Below are 20,633 nucleotides of genomic sequence, written 5' to 3' on the forward strand. Positions count from 1 at the left end.
GGTGGGACTCCGTGAACAGCTTCGTGGCAAGGTGTCCCAGACGTATCGCACCCCCAGCACACATCTCTCAAGGGTTCAAAGGTTTCCTGTCTCAGCAGGCAGCTTGCTCCTTCTCTTGTGCCTGCGTAGGCACTGCATCTGCGTGCGAGGGGGAGCTCGGGCAAAGCTGGGTCTAGGAAACAGAGGGAGCGGAGCAGCATTTAAAGTGCAAGAAGGGCAAAGAGGTCAGTGAACTCCAACAGCGCTGCGGTACTGGGGTCAGCACTGGAACGGTCAGTCACCTCTACAGAAGTGTCCAAACAAAACAAACTCATCTCAGCCCCTGTGGACACCCAAGCCACTCCAGTAGCACAACTTTCCTGGGTGAGCTTAGCCCAGCCAGTGATTCACATTGGTTAGCACAGGCGGGAGAAGAAAGTGCAAACCTGCCCGCAGCTCGGATGGCGGTGGCTGGGCTCAGCTTGTTTTCTTTCTCATGTTTAGCTGACGCAGTATCAGGGAGGAGCATGACCCACAAAACCGAAACAGAAAGCAGAAGCAGCTGCCTGTGACATAAAAGGGACCGTGGTGTCACAGCCCAGCCTGCACGGGACCTGCTAGCAGCCACAGATCATCTTGGCTAGCCAGAGTGACACCTCGGCCCTCTCCAGTGTGATTCGTCTCCACACCCAGCTGGATGGGCAGCCTGTAAGTATCCGCCACTGGGTCCCCCACCTTTTTAATGCCGCTGGCATCAGAGGGGAGAAGTGATGCTGCAGGGTGCAAATGTCTGGGAGGGAGCAGGTCCTTCCCCAGCTGTCGGACACTTTCAGGGCAGTTCCTCCACAGTCAGGTCCATGTGACACTGGCTGTTTCTGTTTGCGAGCAATCCTTAGTTTGTCAGCGGCCTTTCTTCACCTGTAGTTTCCCTGCAGCCAATCCTGCCTGAGGGGGAAAGGGATCCTGCGCGGCAGCGGGTGGCTTGAAGGAAAGGTGCCAAGTCCAAAGCTGCCTTCCTTTCCCACGGCTTTTGCACAGCATTACTCTCCTCAGCAGTTGGGGAGAGGGGATGCAGGTCTTCTGAGGGGCTCTTTGGTGCAAGAGAAAATGCCCGTTCCCTCACCCCTTTGCGCTCAGCCTGTTCACTGCAGCAGCGTCCGGTAGCTCCACAGAGATGTTTGTCCCTGCCCAGAGGCCAGGTCCTGTGCCGGAGCTGTGTACCTTGGCCTCCCCATCACCCTGCCTTTGCCCAGGCACTCAGACAGCAGCTCGGCAGGGCGGGACACACAGCTCCAGCCTGGGACGGCATCACCTGCCTATGAGCCAGCAGAGGGAAGGGCCATGCAGTCCGGGCAGCACAGAGTGTCCCTATGAGCCCCATCTCGCACACAGACAACCCATGGAGCTCCTGAGCCATGCCCATGGAGCCTCGCTCTGCCTGGGAGACCAAGACATAGAGCACTCCCATGGGGAAGTCCAGTGCTTCCAGTGATGCCTGCCCAGAAGCGGGGGGCTGAAGCCAGGCTGGGGCTCACTGTGCCATGCTTGGGTTCCTCCTATTTGCACCTCTGAGTTAGAGCTGCAGACTCTCCCAGCCAAAGGCACAGACGCCTCCTTAGAGGCGGAGGGGCTGCAGTTGTCTGGGAAAAGCCGCAGCTGCACTCTGGATGACGGCTCTTTCCTGTTTATCCCGTTTCTCAGCCAGGCTGCCTCCAAACTGGCCTCAGGGCTGAGCTGCAGAGTTCACGAATGCCGTGTCTTGGGCTGCACTTGGTGGCAGGGTGCCAGGTCTCAGCTTTCATTGCCAAGCCGTACATCGCCTCCAGGCCAGCCGTGCACTCTCTGCCCCAGCTCACACCAGGCATGTTTAGACCCCTGTCACAGTCACACCTGGGGACAGGGATTTACCTGCTGGGTTTGGCTGGGGAGGCAGCAGGAGGCCGAGGAGGAAAATCTGCATGCAATTTGGCAGAGCGAACAGAGGGGCATCACTGGGACACGAAAATAGGTCCTTATAGATACAAGCCTCAAAGCAGAGGAGAAGGCAGAGATACCACAGGATTTCCCCCAGCCGTCATACATGCAGAGATCACACAGCAGCACAGGGGCTCTGAGGTGGCTCTCCTCCCTCTACCCTTGCTATGTATTTCCACAAACCTGCTAGGAATAATCTGTCCCCTCTCTAGTAAACGCGTAACTAGGACAATTTTTAATTGCTTTTATATTTTATGGAAGGAAGGGAAGGGGGGGGATAAAAGGTAATGTGAGATGATTGAACAAAAAGCCCGTGTTTCTACAAGCCTGCTTTCCTTAGGAAACCAGTCTGTAGGAGTAAGACAGGAAGGGCTAGTGGGTGGGCCGGGGCAGGGCCAGGAGCCAGGTGGGCTGTATTGGTCCCGGCTCTTAGTTCCGACAGAAGCCCTTGGGGAGCTGATCAGATAACCAACAGCTCCCTCCAAGTGCAGCTTATTCTCCCTCTGAGGGCTGCGAGGCGGGATGTCAGGGAGAACAGTGGGCAGGCATGAGCCCTTGTAGGACAGGGACAGGGAGAGGAAGAGCAGCAATGCCTGGCTGCAGGAGAGCACGTGTATAGACAAACCAAGAGGCAATACAAGGGGCGAGACAAACCCTGGTGAAATTACACATGCGTGAGGTCTCATGCTGCAGCATGCTCTGGGCCCAAGCCTGGGTATTTTTCTAGTCATTTGTGTCTTCATTGTAGATCCAGAACAATGGGCATCCTCCGTGTGACGTTCCCGTCTCTCCAGAAGCCTGTTGTGAAGAAGTCCTCCAAGGGAAGCTGCAAGAAGTAGTGAGGTATTGACCAGGGGAAGGGGACAGGTCAGTGTCTGGATGCTGTGACCCCCTTCCATGCTGTGTTTGTGTTGCTCCTGGCTATCACTGTGCAGAGAAGTTTGAGACAGAGAAGCTTTATCCCTGTGCACATTATACATAGGTGCCCACACCCAAGTATCCAGGGACACAGGGAGTGGTAGGGGGATGCAGAAGAGTCTTTAGTCACCATCACTGCAGCCATGCACCGGGTATAGGTTGCGTGGAGTCTCTCCTGGCACTCTAAAAACTCAGAGGCTGTGCCAAATCCACAAGCAGCTGTGGGGTGATGGCCTGGGACATCCAGGACATCGGGATGGTATACCACTGGGCAATGGGCAGTGGAGGGGAGACAGCAGAACCGACATTGCGAACTTCTTGAGGGAAGGTGGTAAATGATTCACAGGAGATAATGCTTGGCAAAGGCAGGAAAGGGATTATTTGCAGAGCCTCAAACCGGAGGCTGAGCTTGAAGCCAAGGTCTATGAGCTCCTTGCCTGTGTTTGTGCCTCTGCACAGACCCGGGTGGACAGTGCCGCGTGGCTCCACAGCCAGGGATACCCCTTCCTGATGCCACTTCCCTGCTTTACAGCGTGAAGTAGAAGCCTGCAAGAGGGCACTGAGGACAGTCCACATTTCTGGCAGAGGAGCAGGGAGCCGGTTTTGCCAGGCAGCCCGGGAGAGGAGCGAGGAGGATGGCAATCACAGGTCTGTCTCCATAGCACCCCTCTCCCTGGGCCTCAGAGGAGGGCCAGTGGATGCAGGTAGGTCCGGGGCGCCTCTTTGTGGTGGACAACTGCCTGTCCACCTGGGGCATCGGTCCTCAGGCAACCGGGACAGTGAAGCACTATGTCTGCCAGCCTCAGTGGGGAGCAGGGCTGTGGGCCATCAGCCCTGCTGTGCCCAGGAATGTACAGGCACGAAAGGGCCTCATGGGCCTATGGATGCTGGAAACAAGTGGCATCAATGGCATCAGGTGTCCCAGAGCCAGGGGTGGGAGGGTGGGGAGGCAGGGGGAGGCCTGCACTTCAGACCCTGTCATGCCTGCATTTCTCTCAGCCGTCCAAAGATCACAAGGGATGTCCTTGTCTGACCAGAACTGAAAGAAAACCATTTTCACAGAATAGCTCTTAACCCCCTCCCTACCAGGCAGCAGTGTTTTGCTCCCCTCCCATCAGTGCAGTTTGCTGACAAATGCCTCTCTTGTCCAACGTGAGACCATGGTGCAAAGGCCATGTGTGGGGCTAAGGGAGCCATACTGTGCTCCCAGTGCTGGTCCATACATGAGACATCATTAGGCTACCTTTGCTGTGACCAAAAATGCACCGCTTCAACCCAGTAACAGGTGCAGAGCACAGTCAGAGGCAGGACTGAGACACTGCTGCTCTGCTTGCAAGGGGCCGAGACCTCAGTGACACAGGCTCAGAGCACATCTTGGGAAGTGTGCTGTAACACGAAATGACAGAGGTGCCCCCCTTCATGTTTTGCAGTGGGCATCCCCACAGCAGTCTTCACCATGCTATCAAGAAAGCATGCAGGCACCAGGATTGGTCTGAAGTGCACCAGGGACCTCCTCTGTGTGCTGATCCACCTCGAGGCTGCCGGGACCTTGGCCTTGATGCTCTACGCACTGCTGTGGGAAGCCGGGAACCTGGTCGACCTCCCTGACAAACGCATTGGCTTTTACAACTTCTGCCTGTGGAATGAGACAGCCAGGGAGCTACAGTGCCTGGAGTATGAGCATCTGCAGGTGATGGGCATCAGCCTAGCAGGAATGGTGCTAGGCAGGGTTTGCGTGTATTCCTGTCTGGTCTTCAGCATGTTCTACCCCATTTTTGTGATGCATGTGAAGTGCACAGAGGAGAAAGAGGGCTGGAAGGTGATCCTCATCATACTCGTCATCAAGATGATAATGCTGTCTGGAGGCCTGGGTACATTTCTTCTCCAAACCTCGCAGTGGATTCACCCCTGTGATTTCACTGGGGGCTTCCTGGCACTGCTTGGGGCTCAGGCTCTGCTACTGCTCCAGATTCTCACTACCGTTATGTACCTCAACTGGGAAAAACACACACACCCGTGTCAAAGCCCTTTTAGTGAGGAGGCCCTGCCCATTGAGATTTGACAGTGAAGAAGATGCAAGAGCTACCGATAACCTGATAATCCCACTACTGTTAGGAATTTGACCCTTAGTGCAAAGGCCCATGTACAGCCATGCTCTGGCACACGGCTATGTCAGGCAGCAGACACCAACAGGTACAGCACAGCGTGGAAGTTCCCAGGGACAGCAGCGTGTAACACCCCTCAGCCTGGGGCACAGCATCAAAGTGACAGCGTTTCTGGCCCTGACCCAGAGGACAGTGAAGGGGACAGACCAGAGCCAGCACAGAGCACCAGGAGGGGCAGCCTAACAACTTGCTAAACACTGAACACAGCCTTAATGAGAAGGGTTTCCACAAGGAAGCAGAGGATTTTGGTGCAGAGCCCCAAGTCTGTCCTCACTGATATTACGGGGCTGAGCCCAGCACTCCAGCAGCCTTTGAGACTCCAGAACTGGTTCTGTGCGAGGGCAGCCGACTGCAGAGCTAGGTCAGACCAACACACACCCCACCCAAAGGAGTGCTTGGGGAGCAGGGCCAGGGCTGCCAAAGGCCGGGGTACAGTGCCCCAGCTGGGCCATCATAGCCAGAGCACTGGATGGGGTCTCTCCGCCGCAGTGGTGCACAGCACCACTCCATGCCATGTCTGTAACTTCGCACAAAGTGCCTGCTTTCCCCCCTACCCCTTTCAGAGTCCGTTTTCTCTCTTGCTGCAATCTTGGTGGGGATGTGGCTGGTGATGCTGGTTTGACTGATTTCAATAAAGGCTCTTGCACCTGCCCCAGCCTCATTTGGTTTGTTCATCCCCTTTCAGACCGGGCCATCCTTGTCCCTTCCTAGACCCCCATGCACACTGGCATGGGGTCAGCCCCCTCAGGATGGTCCCTGCCCCTACCAGTCTGCTCCCACCCATGTCTTCTTCAGCCATGGGAGGTGTGCCTGAGCCTGGAGGGAAATTCAGCATCAGTTCCAATGGGGACAGCCTGCCAGACCCCACTGCAGCTGTCACAGAGCAACAGAAAAGACAAGGGAGCCCCAAGGCTGAACCATGACTATCCAGCTATGCAGGGCCAGCAAAGGCCATGCAGGGGCAGCAACTCCATGCTGCCCTCCCATCCCAACACTGACCCACCAAAGGGACACTCACAGAAACCCGAATGTCCTCTTTAATCTGTACATGCTCTGAGATGCCAAAGAGAAATTAACTAATCTGGAGCCAAATACCACTGAACCCAGCACACACTGGGAGAAGTGTGTGTCCCCCTCCTTTTCCCCTATGGCCTTCATGGGCCTCCTACCAGCTCCATAGGCCACCAACAAGGCAGATACACAGTCCACTCCAGGCCCTCCTCCCCCCATCCTCAGTGCTGTGGGAGGGGACACCCTCCCCACTCTCCCCGTTGCTCCTGGGGATCCGCAGAGGGGATGATGTTAGCTGAAAAAGATCTCCCTGACATATTTCAGAACATCGTCCTCAGAATCCTCCGAGCCTGTCCTCTCTGCGTCGGCACCAGCAGCAGCATCAGGAGGGGATGGGAGAGCTGGACTGCGGTCGCTGCCTCCCCCCATGCTGGCTGTGCTTCCAGGAGCCTCCTCTGGTGTTGGCTGGAGCTCCTGCTCCTCTTCACTCCTGGACCGGGCCTTCTCCTCATCTTCATCACGCTGGAGATTCTTTTTAAAGGGAGGACAACCCGACCCGTCTGTGCATGACCTCACCCCGGGAGCACCCCAAGGGGCAGGGGATGCCATCCCCGCGGGACACCCCCTCGCCAGTCCCCAGTTCGCAGGGGTGGTTGGTTTTGTCCCCTAGAGCCCTGCGGGGCCGCCGGGCAGCAGAGGCAGCCGCACCGGTCCCGGCAGCCTCCGGGGAAGGGAGGAGGGAACCGGGAAACCCGGGCGGCGCCCAGCAGCGGTCCCAGATCCTCCTTCCGGAGGGGGGCCGCCAGGGAGCCGGGGGCGGCGGCGCCCCCTGCCCGCGCCCCGGAGCCCTCCCGGCCGCGCTCGGGTACGGCCAGGCCTGCGTCCCCACCCCCGGGCGTCCGGGCTCACCTCGGCCAGGACCGCCAGGGCCACGTCCACCAGCTCCGCCTCGTTCATGCAGTACTGCACCGCCGCCGCCCTGGGCACCGCAGCGGGACACACTCAGGGCGGGCAGAGCTCGGGCAGAGCTCGGGCAGGGCCCGGCCTCGCCCGCCCGCCGCCCCCGCCCGCTCCCCCGGCCCCAGCGACGCTACCTGGGCCCTGCCGTCGCTTGCCGCCGCCGCCGCCCGGCCTTGGGGGGCGGCGGCGCCGCCGCCCGCTCGTCCCCCGCCGCCCCCATCCAAGCCGGCAGGAGCCGCCGCCGCCCGCCCTCCGCCATCCCCCGCTCGGCGGCTCGGCGGGCGGGGCGAGGCGGGGCGGCAGCGGGAAGCACGGGGCTCCCCACGCCGCCGCTGGGGAGCCGCGGCAGGTGCGGCGGTGGCGCCGGGGCGGCTTGTCCCCCCGACACGCCGAGCCCCCACCGGAGCAGGCACCGCCCGTGGGGAGGTGGGACGGGGCGAAGCTTTGCTGCACGTTCCAGGCTTTGTCAGCAGCACCGGCCGCGGCCACCCCGCCCGTGGCCACCACTACAAAGGCCACCACTACAAAGGCCACCACAGCCCCTCACAACAAGACAGACACTGAGGTGCTGGAGCGGGTCCAGAGAAGGGCAGTGAAGCTGGTGAGGGGTCTGGAGAACAAGTCCTGTGAGGAGCGGCTGAGGGACCTGGGGTTGTTTAGTCTGGAGAAAAGGAGGCTGAGGGGAGACCTTATCGCTCTCTACAGCTACCTGGAAGGAGGGTGTAGCGAGGTGGGGGTTGGTCTCTTCTCCCAAGTAACAGGTGATAGGACAAAAGGAAGCGGCCTCAAGTTGTGCCAGGGGAGGTTTAGATTAGATAATAGGAAAAAAATTCTTCACCAAAAGGGTTATCAAACATTGGAACAGGCTGCCCAGAGAAGCGGTTGAGTCACCATCCCTGGAGGTATTTAAAAGACAAGTAGCGGTGTTACCAAAGCATGTCCCTGTTGAAAGGCCTTATGTGTATTCTCATGAATAACGAGGATTCTATCCTTGAATGTATCAGGCATGGGCTAAGGAAAAGAACTCCTAATCAAGGGAGGCAAGTATTGTATCATTCTCAAGGAAGCACATCCAGCATAAGGACCTTGAGGATGGTACTAATCTACACGTTTTTGGGAAGCTTAGCCAACGTGGCAGGAAAGTGAAAATTCTTAGTGTCCTAAGCTGAACTACCTTCATTATAATACTAAAAATCACGCCCGTAGGTCAAGAAGACCCATGCCCAGGTGAAGACCCTTCCCTTGAGCATGTGTGGTAGCTGTAACTTGATGGTGTAATTGTATGTAAATTACTAACCCATTAAATATAGGTAGGAGGTACTAATATTATAATGATGTTGTAAAACGTGTATAAAAACCGCGCGGAGCATTCTGACGGGTATGTATGATAGGAGGAGAAATCCCCCCCACACCCAACGCTGCCAATAAACTAACGTTGGCTTTCTGAGCTACAAACCTGGTTTGGAGAGTGATAGTTTCGTTACGGATTTCGGTGACGGGGTGCTGAGGGACAATGGTTTGGCGGTAACTCGCCCAGTGTTGGGTTGACAGTTGGACTCCGCACTCCTGAAGGATTCTATTGGACTCCACAACCCCGCACACAGGGCTCCCGCACACCCGCTGGGCAAGCGCCGCCTTTCCCAAGGCGCCTCCCGTCTCCGGCCCCGGGGCCTCCCTGACGGCGGAGGCGGAGCCCGCTCGCGCCGGCCCGGCGTCGCCCCGCCCCCGCCACGCCCCCTCTGTGACGCTTCGAGAGCGCGCGCGGCCGCCGCCGTTAGGGCGCCCCCTGCAGGCGCCGGCGCTCAGCGCTGTCGGTCGCGTCGCCGTCTGGGAGCATCGGGGGCTGCGAGCCGTGGCCGCCGCTCGGCTCCTCTCGCCCTCTCCCCGCCCGGCCTCCGAGCCCCGGGAGAAGGGCCGGGGCGGGCTGCACAGCGCGGCACGGGTGTCGGGGGAGGCTCTCATCAAGGGGCGGGAGGCGAGGAAGCGGTAAGCGGCGGGCTGTGCCCGTAGCAAAGGAGGAGCCGGCAAAGCCCATCCCGGTCGCAAGCGCCCTGGCAGCGGGACCGGCTCCGTAGCGCGGGCCTTACCGGAGGTCTGCCCGAGCTGGGACGGGAGGCGGCGGATGCCCCGTCCTGCTCTGCTCTGCTCGGCCCTGCCAGCCTGGTCCCTGTCGTGGGAAGCTCAGCAGGCCTTTGTCCAAGCAGAAGAGGCTCCTTCCCTCTGGCCAGACTGAGCAGCTTGCTTGAGCAGGGCATGGATTCGCAGAAAGACATGCCACAGTCTTCCCATTGCTGTTAGAAATCCCATCCCCTCTGTCCCTAGGACACCTCTGGTGCGGGACTGATCCGGGAAAACCCAGGGGCTTACACATACTCCGCAGCCTCCATAGGCTCACGTAGCCTCCACAGACTCCAGCCTGCCAAAACATGGCCTCCTCTGCCGCGCCGGGTGGCGGGGCAGTCCTGCTGGAGGCAGGGACCAGTGCCCGGGCACAGGAGTCTGCTTCTGCATGTTCATTGTCACAGTTGAGGAAATGCCTCCTGACTCGACGGATGCGTTGGGGTTTTTTCCTAGCCAGCCCCAGGCTTTGGGTGTGCAACTGCTGCCACCAGCTCTGGAATGAGAAACCCTGCTTTCGGCTTGTTTTTTGCCAGTTGAGGCTCATGGCCCTATGTGTCAGGCTCCACAGCCTGAAACAATGTCTTCAGCTGTCTGCTTGTGTTAACGGAATATATTTAATTTCTAGGACACCTCTCATTTGATTTCTATCAGGAAAGAAGTGCCAGCTAAGCCCTTGTGACAATTTTGGGAAATCGACGCTGATGAAGATAGGTGGAATAAGTCTTCCTGTTGCACATTGGATTTATCGATTATGCACTGAGTGATACGTACCCTGTGTGATTCTTTACGTAGGCCTGCGTAGAAACAGGCACGTTGTAGTCAGCAGGGAGACGCGTAGATGTTGGAAGTTATTCCTCCTTTGTGTCTTGTTTCCAGGCAGTAGAACGCCAGCACAAAGACTGTGTGGCCCTCCTGCTGGAGTACAATGCCAACCCTGACCTCAGAGGTGCTGGTGGCAACACTACCCTTCACTTGGCTGCTGTCATTCCTAGCAAATCTCTAGTGGAGCTGTTACTTGAGAACAATGACCATATTGATCCTCAGAATGAGGTAAGCTTGGACTTTGGGTAAGGCTCCTCTTCCCAAAATTTGACTTTTCTGTGTTATTCTAAGGGAGATGATTTCTCCTTTCAGCTGGGATACACTCCACTTGGTGTTGCAATCACTGAGCACTGTGAAGAGATGGTTGAGTTCCTCCTTCAAAAAGGACCTGAAGTGCATGCTCAAGATAAGCATGAAAGGTGAAGGGTTTGTCAAAAGTGCGCGTGGGACTCCTTACCATTGTTCAAGTCGGATTGATGGGAGGCATGGGAGTGAGCTTTGAAAAAGAACAAGGAGGAGGAGGAGAATATGAGGTGTTGTCACTGGATCTTGACTTCATTTCTTCTCCCCCTGCCCCTTCTGTCAGCCTGCATCGATGGGAATCATAGAAGTGGAAGAGAAGGCTGGCTGGGTAAATTGTGGAATAAAAACCCCTTGAGGATTGCTCAAGCAAAACAAGATATTAATTCCTTCCTTCCAGGCTTCTGGCACAGTATCAATGTTGCGCTAATCCACCATTTTGCTTAGCAGCCTTGGTCAGGAGCATGTTTTTAATATTTTATTTTCTTGTTTGTTTGAGGTTTTTTGGGTTGTGTTTAGTTCTACTTATGAAGCAAACTCAATGTGGTCTCTCTCCAGAACTCCAACTCACCCTCTGCCAGGGTTGTTGGAAGATATCACCTATGCAGTGTAAACCCTGCAGTGCTTGGAATGCAACCCCAACCTTTGTTGGCCTCTTGATATCCCACTTAGGAGCTCTCTAAACTCTCATGTCCTCAGACTAACCATGGGAATTTCTGGAGCCCTTCAAAGTCAGAACTGGGTTTGAGGAGATATTACCCCGGCTTGATGTGAAGAGCTGCTGCAGCACAAGTATAGCATCCCGCCGAGGGAGAAGCCTTGTAGTTAGATGTCAGTCTGACAGGGGGTCTGTTAATCTCGCTGGCCCTCAAAATTGAGAGGGGGTTTATCAGACGAGACTGTAGCCAGCAGGGGTGAGTTACTCCATAGACAAGAATAGGCACCTGTAGCATGAACGTGCCTGTAGTGAGGATTTCCATCTCCACTACCCTAGTAGTGCAGTAAGTGTGTGTGAGGGTGTGCTGCCCTTTACCAGCTGGCAATGAATATGGGGAGGATGGCTCATGAATAGCTGTTGATCTTCCAGAAGAACGTGTATGCAAGTCTGGCGTATATTTGCTGAATGTATTTCCTTCCTTTCTGTATATAGTATTCCTAACCAACTGGAGGAATACGTGGGCTGTGAAGGGACGGGAGAATGTTCTGCAGGAGGCACAGTAGGCCCAGCAGCACTTCACAGCCCTTGCTCTGGGACAAATGCTGACTTCCCCTTGGGCACACCTGCACTGACCGGAACAGGTAGAATCCTTCACTGTGGAGGAAGTGATGGGGACAAATCACCGTGGCCTGTACGAGAACAATAACTCATCATCTGGATGCAGGGCTTGAGGGGTGGGGAAAGGCAGAGTAACAAGCATTCACAACAGTGTCACGCTTCTCACCTCTTTGGCGTGGCTGGAGCTGAACTTGGCAAGGGATGCAAAGAATAATAAGGGCTTCTACAGGTACGTCAACCAGAAAAGGAAGGTTAAAGAAACCCTATCCCCCCTGATGAGCAAGACTGGCAAACTGGTAACAACAGATGAGGAGAAAGCTGAGGTACTTACAACTTTTTTGCCTTAGTCTGCACTTGCAATCTCTCTTCCCACATCTCTCAAGTGGAGGGACCACAAGATGGGGACTGGGGGAGCAAAGTCCCTCCCACTGTAGGAGAAGATCAGGTTTGTGACCACCTGAGGAACCTGAACATACAGAGGTCTATGGAACCTGAGGAGATCAGGACTCTGAGAATCTCAGAGTCCTGAGGGAATTGGCTGAGGTAGTTGCCAAACCACTCTCCACAGTATTTGAAAAGTCATGGCAGTCAGGTGAAGTCCTCAGTGACTGGAAAAAGGGAAACATTGCACCCATTTTTCAAAAGGGTAGAAAGGAGGACCCTGGGAACTACCGACCTGTCAGCCTCACCTCTGTGCCTGGGAAGATCAGGGAACAGGTCTTCCTAGAGCTATGCTAAGGCACATGGAGGAGAGAGAGGTGATTCGAGACAGCCAGCATGGCTTCACCAAGGGCAAGTCCTGCCTGACTAACCTAGTGGCCTTCTATGATGGAGTGACTACATCAGTGGATAAGGGAAGAGCTATGGATGTTGTCTATCTGGACATCTCTAAGGCCTTTGACACAGTTCCCCACAACATCCTTCTCTCTAAGCTGGAGAGGTATGGATTTGATGGGTCGACTGTTCAGTGGGTGAGGAATTGGTTGGATGGTTGCATCCAGAGGATAGTGGTCAATGGCTCAATGTCCAGATGGAGATCGGTGACAAGTGGTGTCCCTCAGGCATCCGTACTCTGACCAGTACTGTTCAATATCTTCATCAATGACATAGACAGTGGGATCGAGTGCGCTCTCAGCAAGTTTGCAGATGACACCAAGCTGAGTGGTGCAGTTGACATGCCTGAGGGACAGGATGCAATCCAAAGGGACCTGGGCAAGCTCGAGAAGTGGGCCCATGTGAACCTCATGAGGTTCAACAAGGCCAAGTGCGGGGTCCACACCTGGGTCAGAGCAATCCCTGGAATGGGGGGGATGAGAAGGGGAATGAGAGCAGCCCTGCCGAGAAGGACTTAGGGTTACTGGTGGATGAAAAGCTGGACATGAGCTGGCAATGCGTGCTTGGAGCCCAGAAGGCCAACCGTATCCTGGGCTGCACTGAAAGAGGCGTGGCCAGCAGGTCGAGGGAGGTGATTCTGCCCCTCTACTCCGCTATGGTGAGACCCCACCTGGAGTACTACATTAAGCTCTGTAGCCCTCAGCACAGGAAAGACATGGACCTGTTGGAGTGAGTCCAGAGCAGGGCCATGAAGATGATCTGAGGGCTGGAGCACTTCCCCTATGAGGACAGGCTGAGAGAGTTGGGGTTGTTCAGCCCGGAGAAGAGAAGGCTCCAGAGAGACATTATTGATATTGAGAGCTGCTTATTGATACCCTTCTGAAAATCTTATCAAACTAGTTGTAAACCTCTGAAAAGTTACCTTTTGCTTGTGCCAAGAAGTTTGTCACAGCCTGGAAGTAATCTCCTTTTAACATTCCTTCTCTACTCCTAGAGAGCTCCTTAGAGGTCTTGCAATCTGCAGCTAAGAGGACTTCTCTGATAGGTTTCCCTTGCTGAAACCTGTTGTGGCTCCTGGTAATCACATATCAAGGAAACAAACTTTCCTGCTTGCCTCTTGCCACTTTACGGAGTTCAGTGTTGTCCATACTTTGGCATTTCTGGCTCTTCCTTTGTTTATATTGCCACACATAAATGACCCCCAAGGCATTACATTTGAAGATAACACGTTAAAGAACATTAGCCTGAGCTCTTGCCTCTACCTGCCCTTTGTGTAAGCATTGTGATGCAGGTTTTAGTTACCTGTATACATTCAATATGTTTTCCCCCCAGTGGTGTCCTTACCTCCTTTGCAGCCTTTCAGTTCTTAAAGGGGGCTTATAAGAAAGATGGGGACAAACTTTTTAGCAGGGCCTGTTGCGATAGGACAAGGGGTGATGGCTTTAAACTGAAAGAGGGTAGATTTAGACTAGAAATAAGGAATACATTTTTTACAAGGGTGATGAAACACTGGAACAAGTTGCCCAGTGTGGTGGTAGGTTCCCCATCCCCAGAAACGTTCAAGGTAAGGTTGGATGGGGCTCTCAGCAACCTGATGTAATTGAAGATGTCCCTGCTCATTGCAGGGGGGTTGGACTAGATGACCTTTAAAGGTCCCTTCCAACCCAAACTGTTCTATGATTCTTTGATTTGTAGGTTTTGTGCCAGTGGCAGGAGCAGAACAAAAGGAAGATGATGACTCCCCTTCTGATTCTCAGGTAGAATCATTTAGGTTGGAAAAGCCCCTTAAGATCATTGAGTACAACTGTAAAGCTAACACCACCAAAACCACCCCTAAACCATGTCCCTGAGCGCCACATCTACACATCTTCTAAGTACTTCCACGGTGGTGACTACCACTTTCCTGGGCAGCCTGTTCCAGAACTTGATAATCCTTTTAGTGTAAAAATTTTTCCAAATCTAAATCTAAACCTCCTGTGGCACAACTTGAGGCCATTTCCTCTTGTCCTATCACTTGCTACTTGGGAAAAGAGACCCACACTCACCTCACTACAAGGTAGTTGGAGAGGGCAATAAGGTCTCCCCTCAGCCTCCTTTTCTCCAGACTAAACAATGTCAATTCCCTCAGCCACTTGTCACAGGACTTGTTCTCTAGACCCTTCACCAGCTTCGTTACTCTTCTTTGGATGTGCTCCAGCACCTCAATGTCTTTCTTGTCGTGAGGGGCCCAAAACTGAACACAGTATTCGAGGTGCGGCCTCACCAGTGCTGAGTACAAAGGGACAATCACTTCCCCAGTCCTACTGCCCCCACTATTTCTCATGCAAGTCAGGCTGCTATTGGCCTTCTTGTCCACCGAGACACACTGCCAGCTCATATTCAGCCACCTGTTGACCAACACCCCCAGGTCCCTTTCCACCAGGCAGCTTTCCAGCCACTCTTTCCTTTCTCTGAAGGAAGCAGTGGGGCCCCACTGGGCTCACTTGCTTTTGGGCTCCTTTCCCTCTGCTGCTGCTTCTGCCACACACTCGTAACTGGGACCTTGACATGCCGGCACTGCAGGCAAGCTGTTCAATTAGGACTGGAACAAAGTAAGGTCAAGCTAATGACCCTGGTCTCCTAGCAGCTGGCCTTTGAGCTGGATTTGCAGTATAGGATTGAAGCAGTAAAGCTTCCTGCCAGTTACAATCCTCTGAAATCCTAGAAGGCTGGTGCTGTGAAGGTTGCTGGTTTTCTATCACACAGCTCTCTTCTCTGGATCCAGTGTCAAATGGTTGCCCGTAGGGCCTACAGCCTAGACACTTAGCTGCTTCTGCCTAGGTCCTTTCTATCTTGGGCTGGTGTACTTCAGGCCCTTCTGAAACCCTGCGCAACAGAGATGCCTAGCACACTGGCTGTGTTTGCCCTTTTCGATCTTTCCATCTCCTAATGCCATGTTACGCGTGTTGGCTGAGGCGGGGGCTTTGTGCCTGGAAATGGGTTGATGAGGTGTCTGTGCCAGGTCTCATGCATGAAGGTCCAAGGAAAGTGTTGGCTGGCGTGCTGATCCCAGCGGCACAGAGACACCGAGTGTGCATGCAGTCCATTGCAGGGGAGTGTGGCAATGGTAATTGTGCTTCTTACCTCCTTTGTAGGTGTCTTGCCAGTGGCAGGAGCAGAGCAAGAAGAAGATTTTGACTCCCCTTCTGTGTCTAAGGTGCTTTCTCTTCTGCAGGTAATGTATTACCTGTGGCAGAAGTCACGCTTCTGTAGCCCCCCTGCTGAAATGCAGTGTGATGCTGCAGTGTTGCTGGGGATTCCTTTCCCCACTGTCTGTCTGTCTCCCTGTATTCTTGCTTGCTCAGGTTTCTGGTCTGGAGAGAGAAGAGCTTCAGCTAAAGAAGGATGCTTCAACTCAATCAGATTGTCGAGGCGACAGACAGGTGTCCCACCACCCTCGTTGCAAAAAATTTCTTCCTTATGTCCAATCCAAATCTATCCTCTTTAGCTTAAACCCGTTGCTCCTTGTCTTGTCCCTACAGGCCTTGGTAAAAAGTCTCTCTCCATCTTCCTATATTGAAAGGCTGCAATAAGGTCTCCCCAGAGCCTGCTTTTCCCCAGGCTGCACAACCCCAACTCTCTCAGCCTTTCTTCATGGGAGAGGTGCACCAGCTCTCTGATCATTTTTGGGGCCCTCCTCTGGACCCTCTCTAACAGGTCCATGTCCTCCTTGTGCTGGGGACCCCAGAGCTGGATGCAGTACTCCCAGGTGGGGTCTCACCAGAGCAGAATAGGAGGAGACAATCACCTTCCTCGACCTGCTGGCCTCCCTGAAGACCGATCCAATGATATAATCCCATGAGTAAAAGCATCTCTCATGTTGTCATCTTCTTACTAATTTCTCCATGCTCACGGAACACCATTTCTTTAGAGATGGGTCAGGCAGCTGCAGCAGGAGCTTGCCAATGCTCTCAAAAAGAGCTCCCTGGCAGAAGCTTCACTCGAAGCTAAGAAGCGCTACAGCAGGGACCTGCAGGAACAGAAACTGCAGTTGCAGGAGGAACTGGACAGGTCTAAAGTTAAGGTATGGAGAAAGCCTGTCTCTTGTCTTTTAGTAGGAGCCCAGGCCTTTTTTGTAGCAAACCAGAGAGGGGAACTGATCCTCTCTTGGGGCTTTTGTGTAACCCAGGGTGGTTCAGTGTGTGGCTAGCTCTGATGAGAGGGCTGGGAGAGAGCAGCACTGCTGCCCTTGGTGCCTGCCTGTTTGCACCGCTTGGGGTAACAGTGGAGGGCTGCGCTAAGGTGGTCTTAGTACATTAGACGACTTTGCAACGGAAGTAGATTAAGTGACATTTACGGGATTTTGTTTGTAAAATTTTGTTTGCTTGGCACTTGGGATTAGAAAGGTCACTAGCCGTGAAATCATTTTGTCCTTAATTGGAGGAGGGTGTGTGTATTCCTTTCAAAAAGCTGCTTCTCAAGTTTCACAGAGCATGTGTATTTGGTTCTTCTCTTGGGTTTGGCAAAGCGGAGTGTGTGCTGGTGGAGAAAGAGTAGGCATACTGGAGTGTTATGCTGGTGCTCTTTTGTATTCCCTCATCATGACGTCATTGTTATAGAGCTGCAAAGTCACTTTAGGAGCAGGAGGACCTTCTAACCATGTTGAAGTAGCAAACAAGTGGCTACGAAGAGTGTTTGGAGTCCTTGAAAGAGGAGTGTTGTGGCAGCATTTAGAAAACGCTGTAGGAAATCAATGTAGGCGTAGGAGAGGAGCCAGTGTGAAAGATGAAGAGGTAACATGGGTTTTGAGAGTCAATGTGAGAGCCAAGGCAGTCCACTCCTTTTTATCAAACCTAGGCTGACTAATGGTGATTCTTGCTGTGGTTTGACAGCTGCAGGAATTGAAAGAACGGCATGTCCGGACTGAATGTTATGCTAAGTCCCTGAAGAACGCCATAAAGGATAAGGAGAGGGAACTAACAGCTTCCAGGATCCTGCAGGGCCTTCTGGCTGCATCTTCTGGAACTGCAGCTATCTCAGAGCTGGAAAAACGCATGCAACGGTAAGGAAGTAATGCAGTGGAGCAAGCCTTCACTTTCTGTAATTCTATGAAAACAACAAGACTGTCATCTTGCATCCCAGCAAGATAATAATACACGATTTTCAAAGATGCTTTTGTTTTAGATGAGGTTCTTTCACACTCTTCTTTTGGGATTTGTGCTCTTGTAGACTTCTGTGATAAGGCCTATACTTCTTTTTCAGGCTCCAAGTTGGAAAGGCCAGGCTAGAAGCCATAGCCCGGCAACAAGCCAAGACCATTGAAGCCCTTCAGAAAGACCTGCAAGCCTCTGCCTCAGTAAGCCAGTCAGAGCCTTCCTTTTTCATGAGCTACAGAGCCTAGTTCCAGATTCATGTGGGGACATTTTAAGATGAGGTTTTCCTGGAGAGCCCAGGAGAGATCAGTTCCTCTGTTGTACTGACTATAGGCTGCTCTCAAAGTCCTGCTGGCCCATTCCCCAGCCTTCTGGCTTTGAGAGTTGTCCCATGAGACTATAGAAAGTCCTGCTTAACGCTGTCTTTGCTAAGGAGTTGACAGTAATGCACTGGCTTAAGTATTTTCTGCTTTAGACCAGTTGTGAGGTTGAGACCTCAGGCGGCACTTCAGACAGTCATGCGTAGAGGGATTTGGTACCTTTGGTTGCGGACTTTCCTTGGATTCTCGTAGTGCCAGGTGCTTCATCCTGGAGACTTGACTGGCATCATTAGGCTGTGACAGGAATTCTTCAATTGCCTGTACTCTAGTCACCTTCCTGTTTCAGAAAACAATGGATTCCTTGGGCAGGTGTGAGTGCATAATGCCAAGAGAAGACCTCCAAAGATGAAAATCCACAACTAAAAAGGGAATTACGCTTCCATAGGCAGTATTTTGTGTGCTTGAGTCATGTTGCAGGGCAGGCAAACACTGTGTTGTACTGATGCTGGCAAGAGAAGAAGAAAGGCTGTGAGGTGTGACCTTCAGTCAGGAAAGTCCTAGTGTGACTTCCTTTTTCTTCTTTTAATGCTCCTGTAGACTCATAATGGCCTGGAGGACTTGATAACTGGCCTTCAGGCAACACAGACTGCACAGGAACACCAATATCAGCAGGTACGTTGTGATCGGCTTCTGGGAATGAGGTAATTTATGAAAAGATCAGGCAGGCTGTGGGGAACCCCCCAGGTTTTTGGGCAGGGCACCCTCAGGGGAAAAGTTTGTATGTTTCCTCACTCCCCTGGTGCTACGGCATTTTGAATCTGGTGAACAATGAGTGCGCACTTGTGTTCATCAGCATGGTTCTTTTGATGGGTGTGCTGTGGACAGGAGGGAGATGTGTGGTTGAGAGCTGTGAGAGGAGGCTGGGCTGGGGAGACATTATCTTCTTTGTGGAGAACACTGTCTGCATGTTCTACGTATGGATCCTGTTCCTGTGCTCTGTGGGTGATGTATCTTTTCTATTTTGAAAGTGGGGGAGTGAAAGCAAGGAAGCGAAGAAGCTGGCCAAGATGAAATGCCGATTGGAAGCGCTTCTGGACGAAATGCAGGGAAGAAACATTGCACTGGAGGAAGAACGTACCAGGCATGGCTTTTTAGTGCTTTAAAGAAATATCACATTGAATAGAAATCAAGCTTCACTGAACCCTAATGGAAAAGCATGTACATAACTGTTTGTGAGTAAATTCAAGCCTTGCATTTGATCTTACAAAGTGCTTCTGTGCATGAGCCTATGGTTTTAAAAAGCTGCAAAAGGCCTGGCAAATGCAGGCTGCCTGCAGTTCTCCTGGGAGGACAGGAAATCTTTTCTTCCTCTGTTCAGGTAAACTTCGGGCCCTCCGAGTGATGTGTGGTGCTGGAGTGATGGCTGTTCTCAGTAATTCCTGGCCTGTCACGCACGTTAAAGATGAAGCAAGCCATCGCTGTGCCGCTTACATAAGAGTACGTGAAAAAGGCTGACCGATGCTTTGCTTGACTTTTTCCTTACTCATTTGCTGTGCAGGTTGAAGATACTTCTGGAGGGATCTTGGACAACACTGATGGCATATGCAGGGAAAAAGAGAGAGTCCCAGCTCAGTTTCGAGGGAGAGGTGAAGAATAGCTGTTCTGAGGTGGCCAATCAAGTGGGTAAACTAAGAAGAAAGATGAGCTTTGGTTTGTTTGGTGGATTGGAGGTGATTCTTTTTTTCTGCTGGAACCTGTATGATTCTTTTCCTTCACTTTTTTTCTGTGTTGCCAATTATCTTTTGGCTGTATTTTGCAATTGATTGATTTCTCTTGATGCTTCTGCCGCTGTTGTAGCAGTAGATGATGTTGATGAATATAGATGCAGTTATCACAATGGGTAAAAACCGTGAGCCAGGAGTCCCAGCAGGGCTGCTGAGGCCAATAGCCTCACCGACCAGGACACAGTCCCTGAGCAAGAAGAGCAGAGCTGGTCACCCTACATTGAGATTTTAACACATTTTAATATTCTGTCAGCAGGTGGCAAATCCAGTCTCTATGGCCCCTCACTTTAGGGATCTCCACAGAAGTGAGTAACTTTGGAGCATTCGCTTTGAGTTCCTTTTGGTTTGCCTTTGCCTACAAGTTGGTGACATTTCCCAACAGCTGGAGATGCAGTCAAAAAAACACATGGAAGACAAAACCAAGACCTGCAAGAAAAGTTGTCCACTTTGCGTGTGACTCAGCAAGAACCGAGGCAGAACCAGGCCTTGACCTCAGAAATCGTTGGGAGACTAACATGGTGGGTCACAGCCAAATACAGCAGTTTAAGAGAGAGATGGGAGAAAGGGCTGGACAAGAAATAAGGAAGTTGATCTGTTTCTCCATGTAATGTAATTTTCCATGTGTGTCTGTAAACCATAGGCTGTAACTTCAATGTCGTTGATACATTTGAGCATTTGTTTTTCAGTATCTAGAACTGTACTTCCAGGATCCACTTTCCAGTGACACAGCCTTTTCCCACCCTTCCCCAGCCACAGATGAACCTTGAACACGGTTAGTGATGAGAAGACCCTGGAGCAGAGGAAGCGCCAGTGCTAGAAATCAAAGAGGGATCACAGGGAAACAAATGAAGCCTGGAAACCTTTGCCTTCCGCCTTGTGCAGCCACTACCCTGCCTCTAATTCCAAGTGTTCTGTTGCAGCTTGGTATTTAAAAAACTGCGTCATTGCGTACGTGTCTTAGTTTTGCTGCACCATTGGAGTGCTTCAGACCCAGCAGGTTTGAGTGAGGAGAGTTTTATTTTTGAAGGGCCACTCGG

General features: G+C 52.9%; 3 protein-coding genes across 8 annotated transcripts; 2 read left to right on the forward strand and 1 right to left on the reverse strand.

Annotated features, from left to right (window-relative positions):
• Positions 1-146: 146 nt before the first annotated feature.
• TMEM140 (transmembrane protein 140) lies at positions 147-5,687 on the forward strand. Of its 6 annotated transcripts, none has more exons than XM_063322672.1 (4): positions 152-687; positions 2,702-2,820; positions 3,331-3,519; positions 4,302-5,687. In XM_063322672.1, exons 3-4 carry the CDS (start codon positions 3,507-3,509, stop codon positions 4,931-4,933), a joined length of 645 nt encoding a protein of 214 aa, XP_063178742.1. In that variant the 5' UTR covers positions 152-687; positions 2,702-2,820; positions 3,331-3,506; the 3' UTR covers positions 4,934-5,687. The 6 variants fall into 6 exon arrangements, with proteins under 6 accessions (XP_063178744.1, XP_063178745.1, XP_063178742.1 ...); XM_063322673.1 differs by having other exon boundaries at positions 2,702-2,796; XM_063322670.1 differs by having other exon boundaries at positions 153-687; positions 3,404-3,519.
• A 109-nt stretch (positions 5,688-5,796) lies between these two features.
• CYREN (cell cycle regulator of NHEJ) lies at positions 5,797-7,381 on the reverse strand. The gene is made up of 3 exons (XM_063322681.1): positions 7,142-7,381; positions 6,957-7,026; positions 5,797-6,578 (listed from the first exon to the last, which is right to left on the reverse strand). The coding sequence occupies exons 1-3, from the start codon at positions 7,264-7,266 to the stop codon at positions 6,339-6,341; spliced, it is 435 nt and encodes a 144-aa protein (XP_063178751.1). The 5' UTR covers positions 7,267-7,381; the 3' UTR covers positions 5,797-6,338.
• Positions 7,382-15,625: 8,244 nt separating this feature from the next.
• Positions 15,626-20,485, forward strand: LOC134511403 (uncharacterized). The gene is made up of 12 exons (XM_063325323.1): positions 15,626-15,670; positions 15,882-15,887; positions 16,271-16,423; positions 16,959-17,132; positions 17,232-17,401; positions 17,602-17,695; positions 18,410-18,484; positions 18,841-18,953; positions 19,371-19,458; positions 19,850-19,901; positions 19,979-20,114; positions 20,347-20,485. The coding sequence occupies exons 1-12, from the start codon at positions 15,626-15,628 to the stop codon at positions 20,354-20,356; spliced, it is 1,116 nt and encodes a 371-aa protein (XP_063181393.1). The 3' UTR covers positions 20,357-20,485.
• Positions 20,486-20,633: the final 148 nt, after the last annotated feature.

Source organism: Chroicocephalus ridibundus, chromosome 1 (assembly GCF_963924245.1).
Source record: "Chroicocephalus ridibundus chromosome 1, bChrRid1.1, whole genome shotgun sequence".
In the NCBI taxonomy this organism is placed as follows: domain Eukaryota; kingdom Metazoa; phylum Chordata; class Aves; order Charadriiformes; family Laridae; genus Chroicocephalus; species Chroicocephalus ridibundus.

Excerpts from the sequence above, each read along its gene's own strand:
- CYREN (XM_063322681.1), bottom strand. The coding sequence starts at position 7,266 with ATGGCGGAGGGCGGGCGGCGGCGGCTCCTGCCGGCTTGGATGGGGGCG. Across the intron at positions 7,027-7,141 it reads CAAGCGACGGCAGGGCCCAG|GGCGGCGGCGGTGCAGTACT; the intron begins GTAGCGTCGCTG and ends TGCGGTGCCCAG. Across the intron at positions 6,579-6,956 it reads CCCTGGCGGTCCTGGCCGAG|AATCTCCAGCGTGATGAAGA; the intron begins GTGAGCCCGGAC and ends CCCTTTAAAAAG.
- LOC134511403 (XM_063325323.1), top strand. The coding sequence starts at position 15,626 with ATGCAGTGTGATGCTGCAGTGTTGCTGGGGATTCCTTTCCCCACT. Across the intron at positions 16,424-16,958 it reads TGGACAGGTCTAAAGTTAAG|AGCTGCAAAGTCACTTTAGG; the intron begins GTATGGAGAAAG and ends TCATTGTTATAG. Across the intron at positions 19,459-19,849 it reads AGCTCAGTTTCGAGGGAGAG|CAGGTGGCAAATCCAGTCTC; the intron begins GTGAAGAATAGC and ends ATATTCTGTCAG.